The 20508-nt window shown below is 40.0% G+C and overlaps 3 protein-coding genes across 3 annotated transcripts; 1 reads left to right on the top strand and 2 right to left on the bottom strand.

Annotated features, from left to right (window-relative positions):
- Positions 1-1293: 1293 nt before the first annotated feature.
- gal3st1a (galactose-3-O-sulfotransferase 1a) lies at positions 1294-3647 on the bottom strand. The gene is made up of 2 exons (XM_076099581.1): positions 3520-3647; positions 1294-3293 (listed from the first exon to the last, which is right to left on the bottom strand). Exons 1-2 carry the CDS (start codon positions 3645-3647, stop codon positions 2144-2146), a joined length of 1278 nt encoding a protein of 425 aa, XP_075955696.1. The 3' UTR covers positions 1294-2143.
- A 4021-nt stretch (positions 3648-7668) lies between these two features.
- Positions 7669-15796, bottom strand: pes (pescadillo). The gene is made up of 15 exons (XM_076099242.1): positions 15646-15796; positions 15324-15403; positions 13641-13794; positions 13383-13492; positions 13092-13263; positions 12874-12963; positions 12423-12539; positions 12019-12096; positions 10950-11039; positions 10312-10442; positions 10051-10176; positions 9024-9208; positions 8556-8695; positions 8300-8467; positions 7669-8067 (listed from the first exon to the last, which is right to left on the bottom strand). The coding sequence occupies exons 1-15, from the start codon at positions 15667-15669 to the stop codon at positions 7993-7995; spliced, it is 1740 nt and encodes a 579-aa protein (XP_075955357.1). The 5' UTR covers positions 15670-15796; the 3' UTR covers positions 7669-7992.
- Positions 15797-16532: 736 nt separating this feature from the next.
- p2rx2 (purinergic receptor P2X, ligand-gated ion channel, 2) lies at positions 16533-20502 on the top strand. The gene is made up of 12 exons (XM_076099610.1): positions 16533-16699; positions 17149-17284; positions 17414-17485; positions 17574-17649; positions 17741-17837; positions 18841-18921; positions 19019-19172; positions 19324-19454; positions 19562-19652; positions 19730-19795; positions 19898-19975; positions 20404-20502. The coding sequence occupies exons 1-12, from the start codon at positions 16533-16535 to the stop codon at positions 20500-20502; spliced, it is 1248 nt and encodes a 415-aa protein (XP_075955725.1).
- Positions 20503-20508: the final 6 nt, after the last annotated feature.

The following is a 20508-nucleotide window of genomic DNA, read 5'->3' as shown; positions in this document are numbered from 1 at the left end:
ATTTGTGTGTGTACATGTTTAATGTAAATCTAGATGTATATGAGAGATATAATATGATGTATTATATCAACATCAGTAGAATCTGTTTCAAATTAAAAAGAAAAAATATTGAGCCACTCAAAATGTCTGCATGTCCCTGATTAGGAGTGTTTTGCAGGTGAAGAGGATTGTTAACTTTCTGACTCCTCTCCAAGCACACAATATTTCTCTTATTTGTGAGCAACACATGTTTTACTGAGCAGACTAAAGCTCATGGCAGACAGAAAGCTGATACACTAAAAGAAAACAATGTCATCTGAGATTGAAGTCATTGTGTGTTCCCTCATTCTTGTTTCTGTAGTCGTACTGTTGTCTCTTGTTGTCTCTCTTTAAGAATGTAAATAGACCTTATTCACAGCAGACCTTTTGACATGTAATAGTACAAACAGCACAAGTGTAACTAATAACATTAATGTCTGGATGCAATTAAGTGCACCAATCCCAAAGCCCTGTTACTGTACATGCTGGCTCACTGGCTTGACTCCATAGGAAATAAAACTTAGCCATCGTTAACATTATTCCACCTGTGTTCTTCCTGCTTCAGTATGATCAAGTCAAAATGTCTGCTGCAAAAAATGTCCAATACACACTAATCAAAACTGCAGTGAAGATGCACAGATATTTCTATGAGAACCATTTATACATCTTTTTTCATAGAAGAAATTTGATAAGTCACAGTAGGAAAAGCACAGGTGTAAATAATCAAATTAATTATGAAAATGAATAATGACTGCTACACTGTAACAGCTTACTGGGTCACTTGAATAGAACAGAGCCTTCATTAATGTTATAAGTAACACTAGTATCATAAAAAGTCAAAATGTCTGCTGTGAAAAAGACATATTTTTTAGATCACTTATTCTGCACACACTTGGTATTTTAATGAATGCCTTGGCTCAATCAAGCGGGCCACATAATGCGATATACAACTCTGAAATCCAGTTCGTCTTTTTTGTTCCTTCCTAATGGCCAACAATGATTTACTTTAAATATGAGATTGTTGGGATGCCATATACATTCATTTTACAATAAACCAATAACAATATTGCTACTTAATATAAAAAGAGTAATATAAGGATGAAACAGTCACCAATTGGGAGGAAGCTGTTTATGAATCACAATCATCAACATATACACAATATTACATGTCATTTTCACTTTATTTTGAGGATAAAAAGATTATCATATATTATCAGGGAAAGAAATGGAGAAATGTATGGAGGACAAAATCAGTAAATTACAGATAAATTAATCTATAACTGGATAAACAAAAAAATGAACAGAATATATATGAACACTTATTAAAAAGTAAATGAGTAATACAGTGCATTAACAGGAAACACATATATATATATATTTCACAATTTTATTCCCATCTGTACGCTATAGTCACAAGGCTGTGTAAACACATGTAGGTGATGTTTAACACTGTTAGTCATAGTGCCTTAGACATGATTTACCTTACTTGGCTGACAGTGACTTTCTGTATTTGCTACCCTATTATTTAAATGATGGCTGATTTTGTCCTCCATAGAGGTAAAGTGGAATATAGTTCTTACATTCACAATTTTCACATCTTTATTTTAGCCCTTAGGGAGCTTTCAGTCCCTTAAAACTTAAATGCTTGACGATGTTTAGCTTAAAGCAAGGTACCATTCTTTCCGTGTCTTCAAACAATCTTAGAAATTTAGCAGGGATGGCAGATTTGTTGTCTTTATTCCATTAAAAGCCTCATATAATTAATTAGTCCTCAACTTAATTGTTCACTCATCTGGTACATTAAAACAAGCTCAGAGTAAGAATGTGTCAAATATAGAGAACAATACTAAGCCTCGTCTGTGTGTAGTCAACTGGTTCAGTGTTTGTAGATTGTGAGGTCTACAGTATTTCATTTCTCAAGCCCCCGTCAAAGACATTACAGCGCACAATCATATGAAATGCAAACAAGTCAACGTGGATGCATTTCAACAAAATGGACAGGTGATAAGATAGAAACGTGACATAAATCTTTAAACCTTTCACTTTATCAGCCGCACATTCAGATTCCTCTTCTGTTATTACAGTCTGTCAGAGTTGAATTGGCCCCTGTTGCTCACATGTCTCGTCACCAGTTAATGATATCTCGGACATGGCCCCACAGCTTGGTGATCCACAGGTTAACCCCAAGCTCTGTTAAGTACTGAAGCTCTGGCGTCAACATCTTTCGGCACAACTTCCTATGTGCCTTGTCCACATTCTTCTTCAGGTTATAGCCCATGATGGACTTCTCTCCGATGGGCTGCCAGGGCTGCATGGCTGTCTCTTGGATGCTGCCGGCCTCCACAGCTCGACCCCCCTCAATGCAGATGGATGTCATCTCTGCGTTCCTTCTCCTGAGCTCTGCCACATCCTCGGCCATCCGCCTCCGTCCGTATGCATCAACTTTCTTCCAAAAAGTCTGGTTGAAATGCTGGTACAGCTTCCAGTCAACAGCGTTCCACTCGAGAGCCCTGGCCCTCAGCTCAGGCGTGAGTTTAGACACAGTGGACCCTTTGCGGGCGTTGAGCTTGAAGAAGAGCAAATCGTCCATCTCCCAGCAGAGGGCATCCTTGAGCAGGATGAGTGATTCCTCAAAGTACTCCACCAACATGACCAGTTGAAAACGGTCAGTGATGAATCCGATTCCCTCTTCTACCCGCCGATCATCCAGCTCCAGAGTGTTGTCCTGTCCAAAGTCGAAGAACAGCAGATTCTTGAGGTAGAACGCGTTGAAGCCATCTGGATCAAAGTAGTAATGGGGGTCACGTAGAAACTCAGTCAGCTTGTCATCACCTGGTATCTTCCAGGTAAAAGGCGCCAGGCGGCCAAAGTAGTGGAAGGATGACTCAAAAAGCTCTGAGGGGTCTCGCAGAATAGTGATGTAGGAAGTGTCCGTAGGGAGCAACTTGGTCACCTCGGGTGCATTGAAGCGCATGTGATTACAGATAATGTTGAAGCACATTCCAGGTCTGTAGTCTTTAACCTGGGAGCGCTGGAACAGGGACGGATAGAAGAAGTCATTTCTGCTGTCAGGGAAGGCAAATTTGAGTCGGTGCTTCTCCCCAAAGCGGAAAAGGATGTTGAGGAAGGTGCTACTGGCTGTTTTGTGGGTCTTCATGAACATGATATCCACTTTAGGAGTGCAGGTCTGGCCAGTGGTTTGTTGTGAGCCGTTTGTGATTGGTTTAGGGTGGAGCTGGGACAGACGGTGGGCACAGGAGTAAGGCACTGGAACCCTGCAGAGAGGAAAACAATCAAATGATAAATGTGCTGATGAAATGTACTCTCACACAAAATAAAGAAAAGCAGCAAACCGTCACGGTTAGAATCAAAAAACATTCCTTGAAAAAATGACTTTGTTTCAGCTCTAAATTACAGAAATTGCTGAAGCAATTTGACACACTGTGTGTTTTACATTGTGTTTTCTACAGATCGCATGTACACGTGTGTGCTGAGTCTTACTCAGGATGACTGAAGGGGATCTGCGGAGTGGAGAGGCAGTAGAGCAGGATTGTGCAGCTGGTCAGGAAGGTACCCAGAACCAGGCCTTTGCACATGGACCTCCACTGCCTCACTTGCTTGCCAGCCATGGTCCGGCAGAATAAAAGGATTACCTTAAAAACACAGAACTTCATCATCAGTATCACACTATGGCACGAATTTTCTACCAGACATTGTTTGATACTCTCAAAGTACAAGAAAACCTCAGTATTATGTTACTAAGAGGCCAGCTTTGAGGACACAACGTCCTCTTTGAATGATGTATTCACATGATGACTTGGAAATAAATTAAAGTATTAAGTGACACGTACAGATCACAATCTCTGTTCTCTGCTTTCTACTGGAGTAGACACAATAACATGAACCCGCAAGAAATATAAAGCAATCCAATGCAATAGCATAAAATTGTAATATAACAATGATGTGTTGATTCAACCATATGGTGATTTATTTGTTCTGTTATAGTGATGCCATCAAGTGGACCATGATTAAAGGTTCTCACAGGGAGGTGCATTCTCATTGTGCTTGACACAGTTTCACAGTTAGCCTCAGTTCTCTTGTCTGTCCACGTCGTAAATATTTTGAACACAGGGTGTACTTGAAGTTGTATGGTGAGCTAGAAAATGACATACTTGTGGCTTATAATGACCCAGTGTTTCTCAGCTGCCCCATTAAATAAATAATGTATTACTGTGTAAAGTGATATTGCATCCCCCCCTGCTGACTGCCGTAAGACGAGCCTCCCGCTGACCCAGCTAACAGGTAACAAAGTGAGCCTGACTACCTGGAATTTAAAGCATTATGTAAACTGATGTGACCCCAATACAGATATAGCAGTGTTTAAAGAGGTGCACTGTTTTTAGCTTTTACTGCTGAGTTTATAGTTAATAAATATCTATACATTGGACTTTAAAAAATAGTTGAAAATCGGATTTCAGTGGAAGCGTTTTTATATATATATATATATATATATATATATATTTTTTTTTTTTCAGCAGATCAGTTGAGTTTTCTCCCCATTTTTCTCTTCAGCTTAATTTAGGTAACATCTTTAAAAACAGAAAGAAAATAGTCTTTGCTACCTCAATGTTGTTTAGGTTGGATGAATTATAATGTTATACGGTACAACTAGTGGTGGAAGAAGTGTTCAGATCCTTAACTTAAATAAAAGTACCAAAACTAAAATGTTAAATTACAAAAAAAGTAAGTACAGAAGTGTTATCAGCCAAATGTACGTAAAGTATAAAAAAATAAAAGTATTTGTTCTTCAGTAAATGACCCCTGTGACTTACTGTATATATGGAGCTTCTTTTAAATACTTTATATACAGTTTGGTAGTTTAGCCCAGTGGGTCTGGCCCCTCCACAGGATCACAACATTAATCTGAGTGGACCTGAGGAGAATAATGGGAGAGATAAAGAATTCAAATCAAACCAAATGCAAGTTTGCAGTTTTTCTTATTTGTATGTTTGGAGCCAGGTGTGTTGCCTACAATCTGATATGGTGTTTGGGGGAATGTCTCTCCTTTTATTTTAGTGACAGTAACTGAAGTTACAATACTTTAGTCCATGATCATGTTTGTAAATCACACACCAGAGTTTTAATGAATCCACGAAGAATTGTAACGGTAGCCTTTTTACCTTTTGAGAAATCCAAAATGAATCCCAGCCTAGTTCGAAGTATATAGTCCTTTATTTGGTGTCCGGTGGGTCATTTATTATTCATTTTTGGATTCAGTCCAGCTTTGGGTTGACTTGAGGTAGACGTGGCCTTCATGTTGATTAGTTACTATGTGCACCTTGGTCCTATGACCTGTAGAGTTACATTTTATGTTCAATCTTATCATCAGAGCATTACATAAACATTACTCTCCAAACACAGCTAAGAGCTATTTCTGCTCTTTGTCTGGACTCCATGAAGGGACTATTATGGAGGCATGTGAGAGCCCTTTCTCTCGGCCATCAGAAGCCACTCTGTTGTGAGACATTTGAGGACGAGGCTATAGTTTCAGGTGGAACAGTTCAGCCTGCAAATGAAGGAACATTTAAGTGACATTATTATCTCTCCTGCTTCAAAGGATATGCCAGCGGTAACCTTCAAACCTGAGATCATATTGGACAAACACTTGGTAGTGTTATTTTTGATATCGTTTAATCATTGTTTGCTTAAGTTTTTCATGTGACCTCAATGTGTGTCCTTGTACAATGTATAACTTCATCCATTATAATGAATTGTTCTCCAGCCTATTAATCATTAGGACTTTCTGCAGGCAGCTTTGTATGGGTGCACACCAAACTCTGATTTATTTGTTGTTCTGGTACAATAGGAACTACATCAGGAGTGATGTCATTTTACGAGTGAAGTTAGGATTATGTGTAACTGTTTTCTTTGTCTACATTGACATCGCTGACAGTGTTGGGAAGTATCACAAGGTTTCAACTATCTCGTTTTTCTAGATCATTATCAATATTACAAAGCACAAAAAAAGTTTGATAGAAAAGCGTAATTCAAACAAAGGACTGGAGGATTTCTTACCCTCATACATAAGTCCAAAGAGAAACTAATGGAAGTGTTTCTTGTCCAACTGCATTGTCCTCTTCCTTTGCATCCAGTCCCAGATGACTAATTAAAGTTGCTCCCCCCCCCCTACAGCAGTTCTTATGTCTGATCTTGACATACACATATTGTTTCAGACTCGGCACTGTCCCGCACTCCCTTCATCTCATGCAGTGCGACGGAGCTCACTCATGTGGTTGCTGCTCCTCTTCTCCTCTTCCTGCATGAACACCTGCCGCCTCCCCCTAAACTATCAACTCCAAAAACTGATCTTGCTGAATAAAGCCCTACAGGGAGGCTCGTCGAAGCACCTGTGACGTCAGTGTCTCTGTCAGGGGGGCGTGCACTTGTCAGGGAGTATAACTTAGGAGGGGAGTGAGATGGAGAACGGGAGAGAGGCTGTATAGTCCCCATTCTGTGATTACACACAGAGGGCTATTGATTGTTGACACTTGAGTCTGAGCTGAAAGCTGATAGGTTGGGTGAAAATGGCATAAAAAGCACAAAGGCTCTAATTGTACCACTAGACCAAAACCACTGTCTGTATTGTCTGAAATGCTTATTAAGCAAGCGGTCTAGTCATTCTATATGAGGGATGTACACAGGACAGATATGACAGTTATTTGCACGACAGATTAGACTAAACAGATACTCATATACAGCCTGGATTGTCTCGTGACAATACTGTATGCGTTTTAAAATATCTAATTATTAATTATTAATCCCATCTTTTTCTGTAATGTATGCATTAAAATCTATCAATAGTTTAACTCTTGTGACCTGCAAGTTATGATACAAGTTAAGGTGCCACTCTCAATACAATCTATTGTGCAAGATAGCAGACATTTCAAGAGAGAATGAAATGAACATTCAATCCAATTAACAAGTCCATCTGGCTCTGCTAGGCAGGATGTAGCAATATGTGGTCAAAACGTTTCATCCATTACAGTACGTGTGAGCTGTCTCTCTCTCTCTCTCTGCGTTCGAGCCCTGACTCTTGGAAAGCGCTCTGGATTCGTGCTGCTCATCCCACACGCTCAGAAACGACACTGCTGCTTTTGTTGAGCAGGGTGTGCCTCAGCCCACAGGCAGCCAGAGTGCCAGGCTGAGAACCGGACTGGGTGGGCATGCGTGGAATGCAGATCAGGGTGAGAGAAGGCATGGAGTGTCACAAACTGAATGAGGCGATTGAGGAGAGCGGGGGGCATGACTGGCCTGGCCTTTGGCCCGCCACGATCACAGCAGCGTCTCGAGAGGGCAGAGGGGCTTATGCTCCTTCGTCATCAACGCCCACCGTCCCACGTGCGGACACGTCGCTCAAAACGACCCACTAACAGCACAGTGAGCTCAGCCCACTGCACATACGTGTTCTTGTGGGACAAACTGTATTTTCACATTGTTTTGAGCATCTCTTCTGATCCATACACAGCTGTGGGAAGTGACACGCAGACTCACTGCTTGCTTGATCTGTAATACGCCACCCAGGTGTGCAGTGTACTGTAACTGAGCAAGTAAGAAACCCTAATGTTGCAAGATCACAAGTAACGGGCTTAATACTTTGGGGGTTTTACTTTAATACAGACAGTTTCAAGCACAGATTATACAATAAAATGTAAGAAATATCTTGTGTAATATAGAACAGTTCATACAAACAACATAAAGTCAAACTTTTACATGAATAATTACACAATTAGCATTGCCACATCCTGCATTTCAGCTTGAAATTATGCAAAGGTCAATGCACATCATGGTGCATGGAACTCACCCACAGAGCTCTCTAATACACTTACAGGTTTGAGGACATGTCAACCTGTAATACTCTCTACCTCACGAATTTAAATACATAAAGTCTGTCTGACAAATGCATCATCAGACGAGTCATTTTCTGGTCTTCTTCTTCTTTGACTTCTCAGCATCATCGTGGGCCTTCCTCTTGGCAGTCAGCTTGTTCACCTGTGAAGAGACAGTGACAGCAGAAAGGCATTTTAGAGGTCAGTGAACTCCGGGGTTATCACTGGGCTTCAACGGACTCTACACACCACCGCTATAGAATGCTGTTTAACAAGATAAGATGTCCGATACTGAAAACAAAGGAGCCAATGTTAAAAATGTAAGAATGTTATCTATTCAAACTGTATTATCTAAACGCGAATCCATATTCAATCAATAATAAAACAGAACAAACCTCTCGGATTTTCCTCTTCTTTCCGAACATGATCTTGTCGTAGAGGTACTTCTCCTTTTTCTTCATCATCATGATGGCCAGACGTTTCTCCTCTGCCTTCTCCTCCTGCTCCAAGCGGGCCGGGTTGTCCACCTTCACTTTACCAGCCGTCACTTTGACCGGCAGAGACTAAGAGAAAGAGAGGCGTTGATGAAAGGTTCACAAAAAACAGTTTATAAAAACAAATGGAAAATAAAAAGGATCAAACGTGTCTTACTTTGCCCTGGGATCTTTGTTCTTCCATCTTCTTCAGATTCTTCTCCTCCACCTCTTCATCATCGTCCTCGTCTTCATTTTCTTCCTCCTCCTCTTCATCATCTTCCTCTTCTTCTTCCTCCTCTTCCTCCTGTTCATTGGCTGTGATGGAAGTAAAATATGAAAAACGGTCTCTGAATTATTGTGCCCCCCCCCCCCCCAATTAGGACTTTGATATAGAAAATATATCTTTTATTATCAAAACTCTATAAATTGATGTAAAAGCATCACAAATATCAAACAGAACATAACAGATTTCACATGTATTCATCTTCTATGATGCACCCGTGTGTAATCCAGGTGTGGCCATTGATTGAAGGTAAAATACACCTACATCCCAACTGTACTCACTGTGATTCAATGTTGTAAAACAATAAAAAGAGTAAACGTTTCTATAAGCACACAGTGTGAAAGACGCTTGGGTTCATACCGGGTTTCTCTCCTCGCTGTAGGGCCATGATCTTTAGCTTTTCAGGGGGCACGTAGTCTCCGTCTTTCTCCTCCACGAAGGGAGAGAGGTGGGGGGGCAGAGTCACTCCAAGGAAGTAGTCCTCCACAGGCAGAAGGAGTTTAGCATTGACACAATCATACACCCACTGGGGCTGGATGTAGTACCTAAAACAAAGAGGATCATGGTAAAACAGTGCACATCTCAACACTATACATGGGGAGCATTTTTCCTCTCTGCCGAAGAAATATGTGACGAGTTGGCAGACATGATGGAGTTGACGTGACCATTTAAAAATGCAAAGCAGGATGAATAAAGACGACAGGGTCTGTCAATCACGGTGAAGAACAGGGCTGCTTTGAGGAAAGAGCGGAAAGACCTCTGAAAGGAAGCACTGTAGAGGAGATGGTAATACACGAGGAAAGAGAAGCACAATCAGTAGAGACTTCCTGCATTTAGGAGACAGAAGTAAACTCATCTTTATTGCATTGAGATTTGCAAAAATGCACGTTTCATTCTGTTCAACTGTTTACTAGTCCTGCATGTGCAGCATATGCAATTGTGAAACTAGGACTTTATCTGAAGGCATCACTAAGACATAATGGGTCTGATAATGCAGCAATGACATTAATTGGTTTTAGTTCTGTCACTTCAGTTACATTTTTAAAATAAATATAACAGATGTCCACTGTCAGACAGTGGAAAAGTAATTTTGCATTGCACGTGATCATAATGCATGCTGATCAGAGTTTACAACGCTAGTGTAGTAAAAATAACAGCTATGGTTCACTATAAACTAGTGTCAATTCATGAATAAATTATTTGTAGATGTTGCACCTTTTACAGTATTTAAAGATGGCTAAAGACAATGAATAACAGTGGGAATAATGTATGGCTTAAATCAATTTATATGCTTTTGTACATCGACATGTATTAGTTTGTAAATTGGTTGTATAAAATGGTGTGATGTGTTGTTCACCTTTGAAAGTCAAGAAGAACCTTGTTTTACCTGTTGATATACTGTTTGTCGATGTTGGGTCTGTCAACAATTTGATGCGTGATGGTTTCATCCGTCACCTTGTACGTGCTGCCGATGCAAACAGACTTGTCCCAGGACACTTCACCACCGAAACACCTGGAAGGCAACACGCAGAAGATAGAAAAGCAGCTGTGCATCAGTTTGAGGTTTATACAGAAGGTGTTTTTATCTTTTCTTGTAAAAACTGCCTTTGATTTTTCTGTGAGTTTCACTGCAGCAGCTCTTGTTCACCTGATGAGAAAAGCCAGCGACTCTCTGGGCACTTCTCTGTTGAGGAACAGCTTGATCCCCTCAAAAAGCTTCTTCTGAGCTTCCTGCTGTTTCTGCTCCTTCTCCCTGGCCTCCATCGTCTCCAAGTCCTCCTGACGAAAAGCAGTTCAAAGAAAACATTTGGTACTTTGTACAGACTGGAGGATTAAAAAGTCACTGTTTTTTGGAGTCGTTGACTAGTTCTTTGAATTCACGGTTGCGCAATGTCTAACAGAATGATGTACACGTAACAGCAGGGAAGATCATCGTGATATTTTCTGGGCTGTTAGAAAGTTACCAATCTGACAAACAACTGGACTCATGTTGTTGAAATGCAGAATAAGTTTTGAGTTCGGAAAATGGTTTTGGAGTTCCTGTAAAACCCTGTTTGGGCACAACAAGCTTTCCAATCTGAAAAGCATATCGTCCTTGGTAACCAAGCGTGCAGCAGTAATCCCCAGTCTCACACCTCCATCAGCTTTGACACCTCAGACAAACATATGTGAACCCTCACTTCTGCCTTCAGAGACCAATTAGTTTGTCAACTGTTCATAAGACTTTTCTCACTACCATGACTATGACAGCTAATCATATTTTGTGAATAGATCATATTTTCTTACCTCTTCGACAGGAAACTTGTCGAGTTCAGCCTCCTCCTCTTCTGCAGTGGAAACAACCCGTGCCAGACTGGTACTCAGGGAGGACAGTTTCTGCACAGCCAAAAAACCATCGGCTTAGTTCAACAATCCCGAATTTTGATATTTATACTTACACAGCATTACTGTGAATAACCACATTAAAAAAAAAAGTAACAGTTCAGTTAAAGAAACAATATCTTTGATAATGTCCAGAAGAACTTGTAGTTCACTATTTATTAAGATCTCATCACTTCAAAACAATTGCTGCTAGTAATGCCGTTTTGTGTGTAGAAACCCTGCTTTGCGTCGGGTATAATGAAGTCCCATCTTGCAGAGAAACAATCAAACCACTAGATGTTATCAAAGAGAACAAAGCAGAGTTCATACAGACATTTGCATGCATCAAAAACAATGCTCATTCATTTGAATGAGGCCACAGAGGTGTGTCAACAAAGAACCAAAATCAATTTATATATATAGAACCTGGCAAAGCCGTTGCTACAACAGAATGTGCCATCATCATGAGCAGGTAGATAATCATGTGCAGGCTCACATTCCTGGTTGTATCCTTCGTAACAGGAACGGGTTAATTCTACTCTAACTGGTTATTGTTGTAACATGTTAAACGATGGTAAGATATCTTGTTTAAAATCTTTCCTGCTCGTAATCTTTTCACATAATCTGGAAAATGCAGCTCAGCAGGTTCTAGTGTTGGGTCTGAACTCCCAATCAGGTGTTTACATGTTCAGTAATTTAATGGATTGGCTTGTAATGAGTGCGTTTACTAGGTAATGCATAACAATAGCGAAGTGTGTCTTAAAGTGATACAAGACAATCACAATGAGGAGAATATTAATGTAGGTTTGACAAAAAGACAACAGTACATGCACTGCATCTTGTTCCAGTTCCAAAAAACCTTTTTGTCCAGCCACCAGTGTTGGCCAAAATGTAAGAAATGGATATAACAAATAAAAGCAAAGCTATCTGTATGGTTGAATACCACTAGAAGTAAGAGTGATCCTTTAGAATGGTTCAAGATAAACAGCCTCACCTCAAGGTAGCTCTCTGAATTCATGGCATAGTCCTCATCATCCTCTTCCTTCAGCTCAGACTCTGCTTTTATGTCCAGCTGCAAAAGGAGGGATGACATTAACACAGTGCAGGTGTACCAACAGGTGACCACATTAATCCTACAACCAAACGGTTATGAACTCCAAACCATCACAATTTTAGATACTTCACAATATTCATATTTATAGGCCATATATAGCCACTTGAATCAACGTGATGAATGTGAATTTGACTAACAATAACTATAATACTGTAACAAATATTGCAGTACAAATTTGGTCTATACCGACCACCCACAATTAAGTGTAAGATAAATAAGGCATTAAAAATACTAAGTCCATATATAGAGAAAACCCTGTGGGATGGTTTCAGAGTCCAGGATACCTTTGGTGGGTAGACCAGGTTGAGGGAATGGTAGAGTCTGAAGTTGATGAAGCCCAGCAGAGTGGTGTACAGCTCTGTGAAAGTTGCCATTACTCTGTAGTCAACATCGGTTGGGTGCTGAAAGGGAAAAAAAACTGAGTATGACTCGGTCTCTGTGGTAAAATGAATGAACACGAGTGCAAACACTAAAGAATAATGTCTAATCCCTGGAGCACACAAAGACCTCAGGGCCGCCAGTGAACTCCTTTCAACGGCCGCCGTTTACACAACAGAGCGACTCCATCACAACACAGACTGAAGTATGTTTTGTGTTCGACAGCAACACTGCTGGTTGACTTATGGAGTCCAAATACTGACAGAGCTGTGTCAACCTCCAGTGTATCCCTTTAATAAAAAGTCCCCGCTGAATGTTTGCATAATCACCAAGGACTGCATTCCATCATTTACTCACATCATGGGAGAACTGATATGGCACCAGCCATGTAACGAGCTGTCCCATCACCTCCGCTTGGTAATATATTCCCTTGATGGAGATGAAAACCTGTCAGGAGCAGACGAGAGTTTAGTTCCTTACAGAACAGAGGTCAATCAACTCAATAAATATCACAAAACGGCCCCTTTTTATTTTTACGTAGAACAAATAAAAATGGTTGCTGTGCGAAGTGGCACCTTTCTGAGAGAACGGGATGCGATCACATAGTTCATCCATTCCACAGTGAGGCGTCTGCACAGCTGGATTGTCTGAACGTGGCATTTTCCTGTTCGGGCGAAGGTGGAGAAGAGGAAGCCCATGCAGAGCGCATCGTCGATGTCACGGAGAGCATCGATGAAGGAGGGGTACCTGCCACAAACAGGAGCAGCAGTGAGGACACAGCCTGAACATATTATACTTGATATGTTGATTTAAAAAAAGCTTAATAAAATGAATTCATTTGTACTTTGTATTGTAACCCGTCTCACCTTTCTTTGACGATGTGGTCCAGTTTATAGGCCGGCTTGTTCTCCTTCAGTCTCTCCACAGCAGTCCATTCGGTTTTTCCATAAGCCTTCTTAAGTTTGCGTACAAATACCTGTTTTTGGACGATGAGAGTGTTCACATTTTCTAACATTACTGCAGAAATTCAATTAAACACAGTTCAATTATGATCCTTTTCCAAACAAACTTTCTCATAAGCATGTTCATATAATTGAGTTGAACTTGACACATGGATGCGATACCTTGTAGTCTCTGAACTTGCCAACGATCGGCTCGTGCAGCAGAAAGCGGATGTCTTTGATCAGGTAGAAGGTCCTCGCGGCTGTGGATCCCTTGTTCACCTTCTTCTTGTGCTTGGGCTCATGAGGGTAGATGCCTTTAAGGATGCACAGTCGCCTGAAAATCGGAGAAAGGTTATTTGTCTGTGACATGTCTGCTGTTTGGGTGTGACTTGCCAGTCAGGCGCCCGATTCTCAACAATCGTATGTGCTTAAGAGTAGGTTTAGATGTTGTGACTAGTGCTGGGCAAGTTAACGCGTTAATTTTGGCGTTAACGCATTCATTAATTAACGCCGACAATTATTTTATCGCACGTTAACGCATTAAAAAAAATTTTTTTTATTGAAAGACAAGAGACAATACATAGACATAACAACAAGAGGATGACAAGAACAGTGGGATATTGTAACAGACTCATGTAACAGTCTCATGTTTATCGTTTTGTATTGGAGATATGATGTCCCTTCAGGGTTGCCGTAGAGAAAAGGCGACTTCCGCTTCTGGTCGGGGGCAGAAATAAAGAGAGAAGCTGCACCAGCTGTTGCTCTCCCTGGAGACTACTGGACATCGCTGCGGTAAAGTCAGCAGACACTCAGATCTCCGTGGTCAACTCAGCAGACACTTACATGTTAGTGCACCTATATGCTGAAATTCACGGTAAACGCATTTAAACGGCACAGATCGGGAGCGAGCGAAGGACTTTGAAAGTAAGCGGAAAGATTAACGTGAGACAACATCCGGTTTCTTCAGACGAACATCCGGTTTTCAGAATAAGATGCCAACAAAGTATGAATTATATTCACATTAAGTATAAAACATGCTACCTGCATCTCGTGAACCAAATGGTATTGCCCTTTTGTTCATATAGCAGTACTTTAAAAATAAAAGTGCGCAATACACTACTTTTGAATTCATTATTGAACTTTGCCATAACAATGCGATTAATCGCAAAAAATCCATGCGTTTAATCGCGATTAAATATTTTAATCGTTGCCCAGCACTAGTTGTGACATAATGTTTTTTAATAATTATGATAACTGATTAGCTGTCATTATCAAACAAATATAATCTAATCTGGTTCCAGACGTTAAATTCCCTAGATTAAAAAAATAAAAACAAGCAATTTGAACACATCATTTTGAGTTGAGTAGGAATTTGTCCGCATTTTCCAACTAATATTGTCTCCAGATTAATAATTTGTGAAAATAATTGTTGTCAACCATCTTTTTTTTTTTTTTTTACTGTTTATACCTGTTAAAATCCCCTAAACATCTCTGGTTGTATGAGAACATTAATGGTGCCTTTGAACTCTATTGTTTAACGCTGACTTTGTGTACCGTAGATATAAATGAAAGGGACAAAATATTAATTTAATAAAATTGTAAAAATCTCTTAGTATCTAACACAAATCATCAGCATCAAACTAAAGACATCAAAGTGACCATAAACTTGAATCAACACATTTCTAACAGTTTGAACATTTAAAAAGGAAAGTGTAGACCTTCATGAAAGTAGGATACATTACAGAACGGTTGCATTCGTGTTAACTGTGTGCACCTAATAAAGTGAGTGTATATGAAATGATGTGCACCATGATTGTGTCCATATCGTCCAATTCTACAATACAATCAAACCAGTGAGGTTACCTGAAGTCTGGGAGGCTCAGCTGTAACTTCTTGCGAGCTTTGTTTCTGGTGATGTAGTTGGTGACAGAGCCCCTCTCATACTGGAAAACAAGGACAGACGACCACATCACCGTTATTCACACGAGTCACATTACTTTAATTCATAGTTAAGTTATCTAAATGCTTTGAACTAAACCGCTGATCTCTAACCAACACATTCTAACGTCACCGTTTCAGACAAACAAACTTCGGCTAGCTCCGTTAGCTAGCTAGCTCACATTAGCCAGGCTGCTACGTGAGTTAATGTGCCTGAGCCTGACATTAGCGCGACGACAACTCTTACCTTTTTCTTCTGAAGACCTCCCATTTAAAAATAGTATCTGACACTCCACACTGGTTCAGGTAAATTGAATTGTCTACAAATTACGCAGGCACGAGGGGAACACAACGTTCGCTATGTCCAAGCCAAGCAGACGCACGTGTTGTTCGACATGCGCAGATGCGTGGAAGAGGCTGTGAAGGACCCAGCTGAAGGGTCGCCCGTTTATCCGCCTGTATTAAAAAAGCTGCTCGCTTTTTCTATTACATGTTTTTGTTGTACAGCATGCGCGCACATCCGTGTTTACTGTGTCTTATTAAATTTGACTTGCCATATTTACCAACCTCATGCATATCTATCATAAATATGTAAAATACATTTTACAATCAACACTATATATTGTTACCGTGAAATGTTTTTAACCACCGTCACCTTTTGTGTCTTATAGTCCTAAGAGTTGATTGTAAAATGTATTTGTATGATCAAAACTTGAAATTATGAAGGCACTTGCAAATGACAAGGTAATGCAAAAATGTAAACCACTCTTTGGTGTTTAATTTATCTTGGGTACAAAATTAAACTCATACCCTCTAAACTAAAGATAAATAAATAAATATATTTATATTTAGTATATATATATAATTCATATATATAATTCATATATATATTTCAGATTTTAAGTATGATCATCTAATAAACAACATAAAGCAGTACAATCGTCAGTATAGTGACATGATTCAACCACAGCTGAACCCCACCCTCCCCGTCTCCTCTCCCTCTCTGTTGGTGCCACAGGGATGCTTGATCGAGATGCAGTCTGGAGCTGAGGAGGAACAGTGAGTAAGAAAGAAAAAGCTGTATACAGAGAGACAGAATCACGGAGAATTAAGACTTCACAAGGACATCCCAGCATGTGTGAAATATTGCACAAGTTCCTCATGGGGCTACGTGAATTCATAAAGGAGTATTTTCTTAGTTTCTGGGACTATGAGACACCAAAGGTGATGGTGGTTAAAAACACAACTCTTGGAGTCATATACAGAAGCGTCCAGTTTCTTGTGATCACCTATTTCATCTGGTAAGCTTCATGTTTGTGTACTTGCATGCTAAAGGGGACAATCTATGATTGAATTGAAGGATTGAAGAAATATTAAATTGCTTTTTTGTCAGTAATATGCTTTTGTGTGTAAAAAGAGTGTATACTGTTTGCAATTAACTGGAAACAAAAAAATAACATAATGATGGAGATACAATTGATGGGTAAAATAATTTAGCTCTCTGTCCATTAATAGACATGTCGTTTGAGGAGACTTTGAATTTGTGAAGATGTGATTATTATGTTATTGTTCCAAATCTTAAACTATTTCTCAGATTAGATATCTTCAGTGTTATGATTAAAGTGCGTCAGATTTTCTTCTTTTCTTGGCTTCAGCATAGAGGGCTGAACAGATCCAGGGTAATCTGATACCTCCAATATAAATCAATGTGAAATGTGATGTTGCATCTGTTTGCTCTATCCTCCTGAAGGTATGTCTTCATAAATGAGAAAGCCTACCAAGAGAGTGAAACTCGTCCAGAGAGCTCAGTTTACACGCTCATGAAAGGCACAGCAGTTCGTGGAGATGATATCTTGGACACTGTGGAGTATGTTCGACCCTCAGAGGTGAGTCCAGAACAAATGCTGCAATACAATCAAGTATTCTCACCCCCTGTACTCTGTCAGCATCATCACGTCTTTACGGCAGAGTAAACCCCACTGACTAAAAGCATTTTTGTGGCATTTTCCTCACAGGGTGGTGATGTGATTAGTGCAATATTGAGACGAGAAGTTACCTATGATCAGAGGCAAGGAACCTGCGCTGAGGTGAGAGGTTAACAAAAGCTTTCTAAACAAAAACATCTACTAGGATGCAAGAACAGACAATGCTGTAATGTGTCTTATTTCACTTCAGCATTGCAAAGTTACCAATGCCAACTGTACGACAGACACTGACTGTGTCAAGGGAGAAGTTGACTTTGATGGCCATGGTACTGCTTTTACTTCTCACAAAACCATTGTTCAAGCTTTGTTGGTCTGTATTTGCCACATTTTGCAGCTGTTTTAAACACCTTCTTACAGGCATAAGGACCGGCATATGTGTTCAGTACTTGAACCACACCTTCAAAACCTGTGAGATCCAAACCTGGTGTCCTATTGAGGAGTATGCTGCAGTCAGGTAAGACAAATGAGAGATAATCTTCCCCACGTTTGAACGTTCAAGCCAGGTTTGAAAAACCCAAAGGAATAGGAATGGGGAAAAAATCACATATCTCAAACCATGAACAAAATAAGTAAAACCTTAAGACAGGACAAAGCTATATCAATACTTTATTATTCAAGAGAATAATTTTGCATCATTATGCACATAGGTGCACAATTGTGAGCTAAACGCACATCATATAAAGGTTTAAGACAGCAGTTGACCTTTGAAGTATCACTGGAAACAGTTGTGAAACTGTGAAAAACAATTTTGGAACAAATTCCATGAAAGTGATTCAAAATCAGGAAAAAAGACCTGGGGGGTCAGGACTCACCCAAAGGGCCACAAGATAAATCTGAGGGGTTTAGAGACGATTAACAAAATAAGAAATCAGAAGACACATATTTCTGCTACACAAAATTACTTTTCTAGTTAGCTGTTTGCTTGTGAATCATTGAATGTTTTTAAATCCTAGGGCCCTTTAAAAAAATTCAAATGAAACATTTTTGTAAGAAAAAATCACTCTGTGGTGGAATTGACTGCGAAATGCAACATAGGAGATGGGTTCAGAAGCAGATAAAGCCATCTATTAAGGGTTTGCAAGCCAGTTTGTTAACCACTTGCACAAATGACAGTATAGAAGTAAAGATGGATGTTTAGTCCCCAATTGGAAGTACAACACAGTAACCAATCTAGTTAGTTAGACATGCACATAGTCCACAAGAGTAAAAGTAAAGTGTAAAGCTCTGAGGCTAATGCGCTGCTAATATGACTTTCAGCTGGTTTAATGGCTAGCATGGTTAGCAGTAAACTGAATTAACAAATCAACAATAACAAAAGAGTTGAAACAAAAGAGACAAACACAACAGAAAACGCTCCAACAAGGGCATTTGGGAACAAAATGGTGGTGATTATTTAACTGAAACCAACTGACGGTGGAAGAAACAAGATTACTCTGATTATTTGGTGTCTTCAACAGAGAACCAGCATTAGAAGCGGCCATCAACTTCACAGTGTTCATCAGGAACTCTATCCACTTCCCCAGATTTAAAGTGCTGAGGTAGAGTACACACACATACACACACACACACACACACACACACTGAAGCCAGAGAGCTGCAGAAATTCAGAAGAGCTCCGGTTCTTGTCTTTGGCAGGGGAAATATCAAAGATGCTCCAAGCAAGCGTGACATGCAGAAATATCTCAATAAGTGTCATTATAATGAGGAGAAAGAGCCCTACTGTCCAAACTTCCGCCTGGGTTACATTGCAGAACAAGCCAGTCAGAATTTCAATGAGCTCTGCAAGACTGTGAGTAAAAGATGTCTTCCACGCCCATATGTCTTATTTTAAACAATGCATACTGCCTCTATGATATTTTAAGTATAGTATGTGTTACAAATGACCTACTTTGTGACAATGTAGTATTACTTTAGAAAAGATATACTGTGTTGTTGTCCAGGGAGGAGTGATAGGGGTTTTCATCAACTGGAAGTGTAACCTGGACCTGGATCCTTCCCACTGTAAACCCACATACTCCTTCCGTCGGCTTGATCTCCGGAAGGATCAGGCCAACTCTGGTTACTATTACAGGTGAGCTCCAACGCCCAACTCTAACCATTTTGTTCATTATGTTAAGCTGCTTTTGTCACTTTGGCTTTTGGTAAGTGTCCCAGCCTTAACCCTTGTAATTTGTGCAGGTTTGCCAAATATTACAGTAAGGATGGGGTAGAGTCTCGGATGCTCATCAAGGCCTACGGCATCCGCCTGGATGTCATAGTTCACGGACATGTAAGTGGAAACTCTATCATTTATTTCCAGCTCACTGTGGCTGTCATGATGTTATCTACACGTCATTTATTTTTCAGGCTGGCAAATTCAGTCCCATCCCAACCATCATCGGCACGGTGACTGCTATGACTTCAGTTGGGATTGTGAGTCACCAATACGTTCATTTCTTATCTCGAGACTTTAAAGTGAAAGCTGTCGTTTTTTGCACAACAAACTGATATTCCTTTTTCATGTCGCCCCTCTAGTGTACCATTATCTGTGACTGGATCATGCTGACTTTTATTGACAAGAATGAAGTCTATAGTGACAGGAAATTTGACGAGGTGAGAAATAAGCATAATTTATTCAACTTCAACACATATGGGTTCATTACAGGTTTTGTATCCTAAATAATGGCTAAAAAGAAGAGCTCAACAATCCATTTTTACGAATATACTATATGTATTGAAGTACATCATTTGGTACTGAATACATTTTTATTAATTGTATATTAGTTACCAAGTTGGTGGCCATGGTAGTTACAAGTGAACACTTTTTGTGTTTATTTAAGTAAAAGTAATCATCATCTAAACAACCTCACAAGTACATTTAAATGATTTCCTGAATGAAATGGAGAAACAACAGTATTCTCAAGAAAGATTGTCCATATTTTGTGTGCTGTATACGTCTTTTTCACAGAAATAAATGGTAAAACTACTGATGGTTGAACTGCATGCTGGCTCACTAAGTGAAGGATACGTGTCCTCCGCAGATTATCAAGGAGCCTGCGGTGCCCACTCCCACAGAGCTCAGCTACATCAACAGCTTCGGCTCAAACCATTCAGACCTGTCAGAGGGCGTACCGCTGTAATGTCGT

This window comes from Anarhichas minor, unplaced genomic scaffold, assembly GCF_050575085.1.
Source record: "Anarhichas minor isolate MPS153535 unplaced genomic scaffold, ASM5057508v1 ptg000025l, whole genome shotgun sequence".
Classification (NCBI taxonomy): Eukaryota; Metazoa; Chordata; class Actinopteri; order Perciformes; family Anarhichadidae; genus Anarhichas; species Anarhichas minor.
This window is presented reverse-complemented; position numbering and strand designations above follow the sequence as displayed.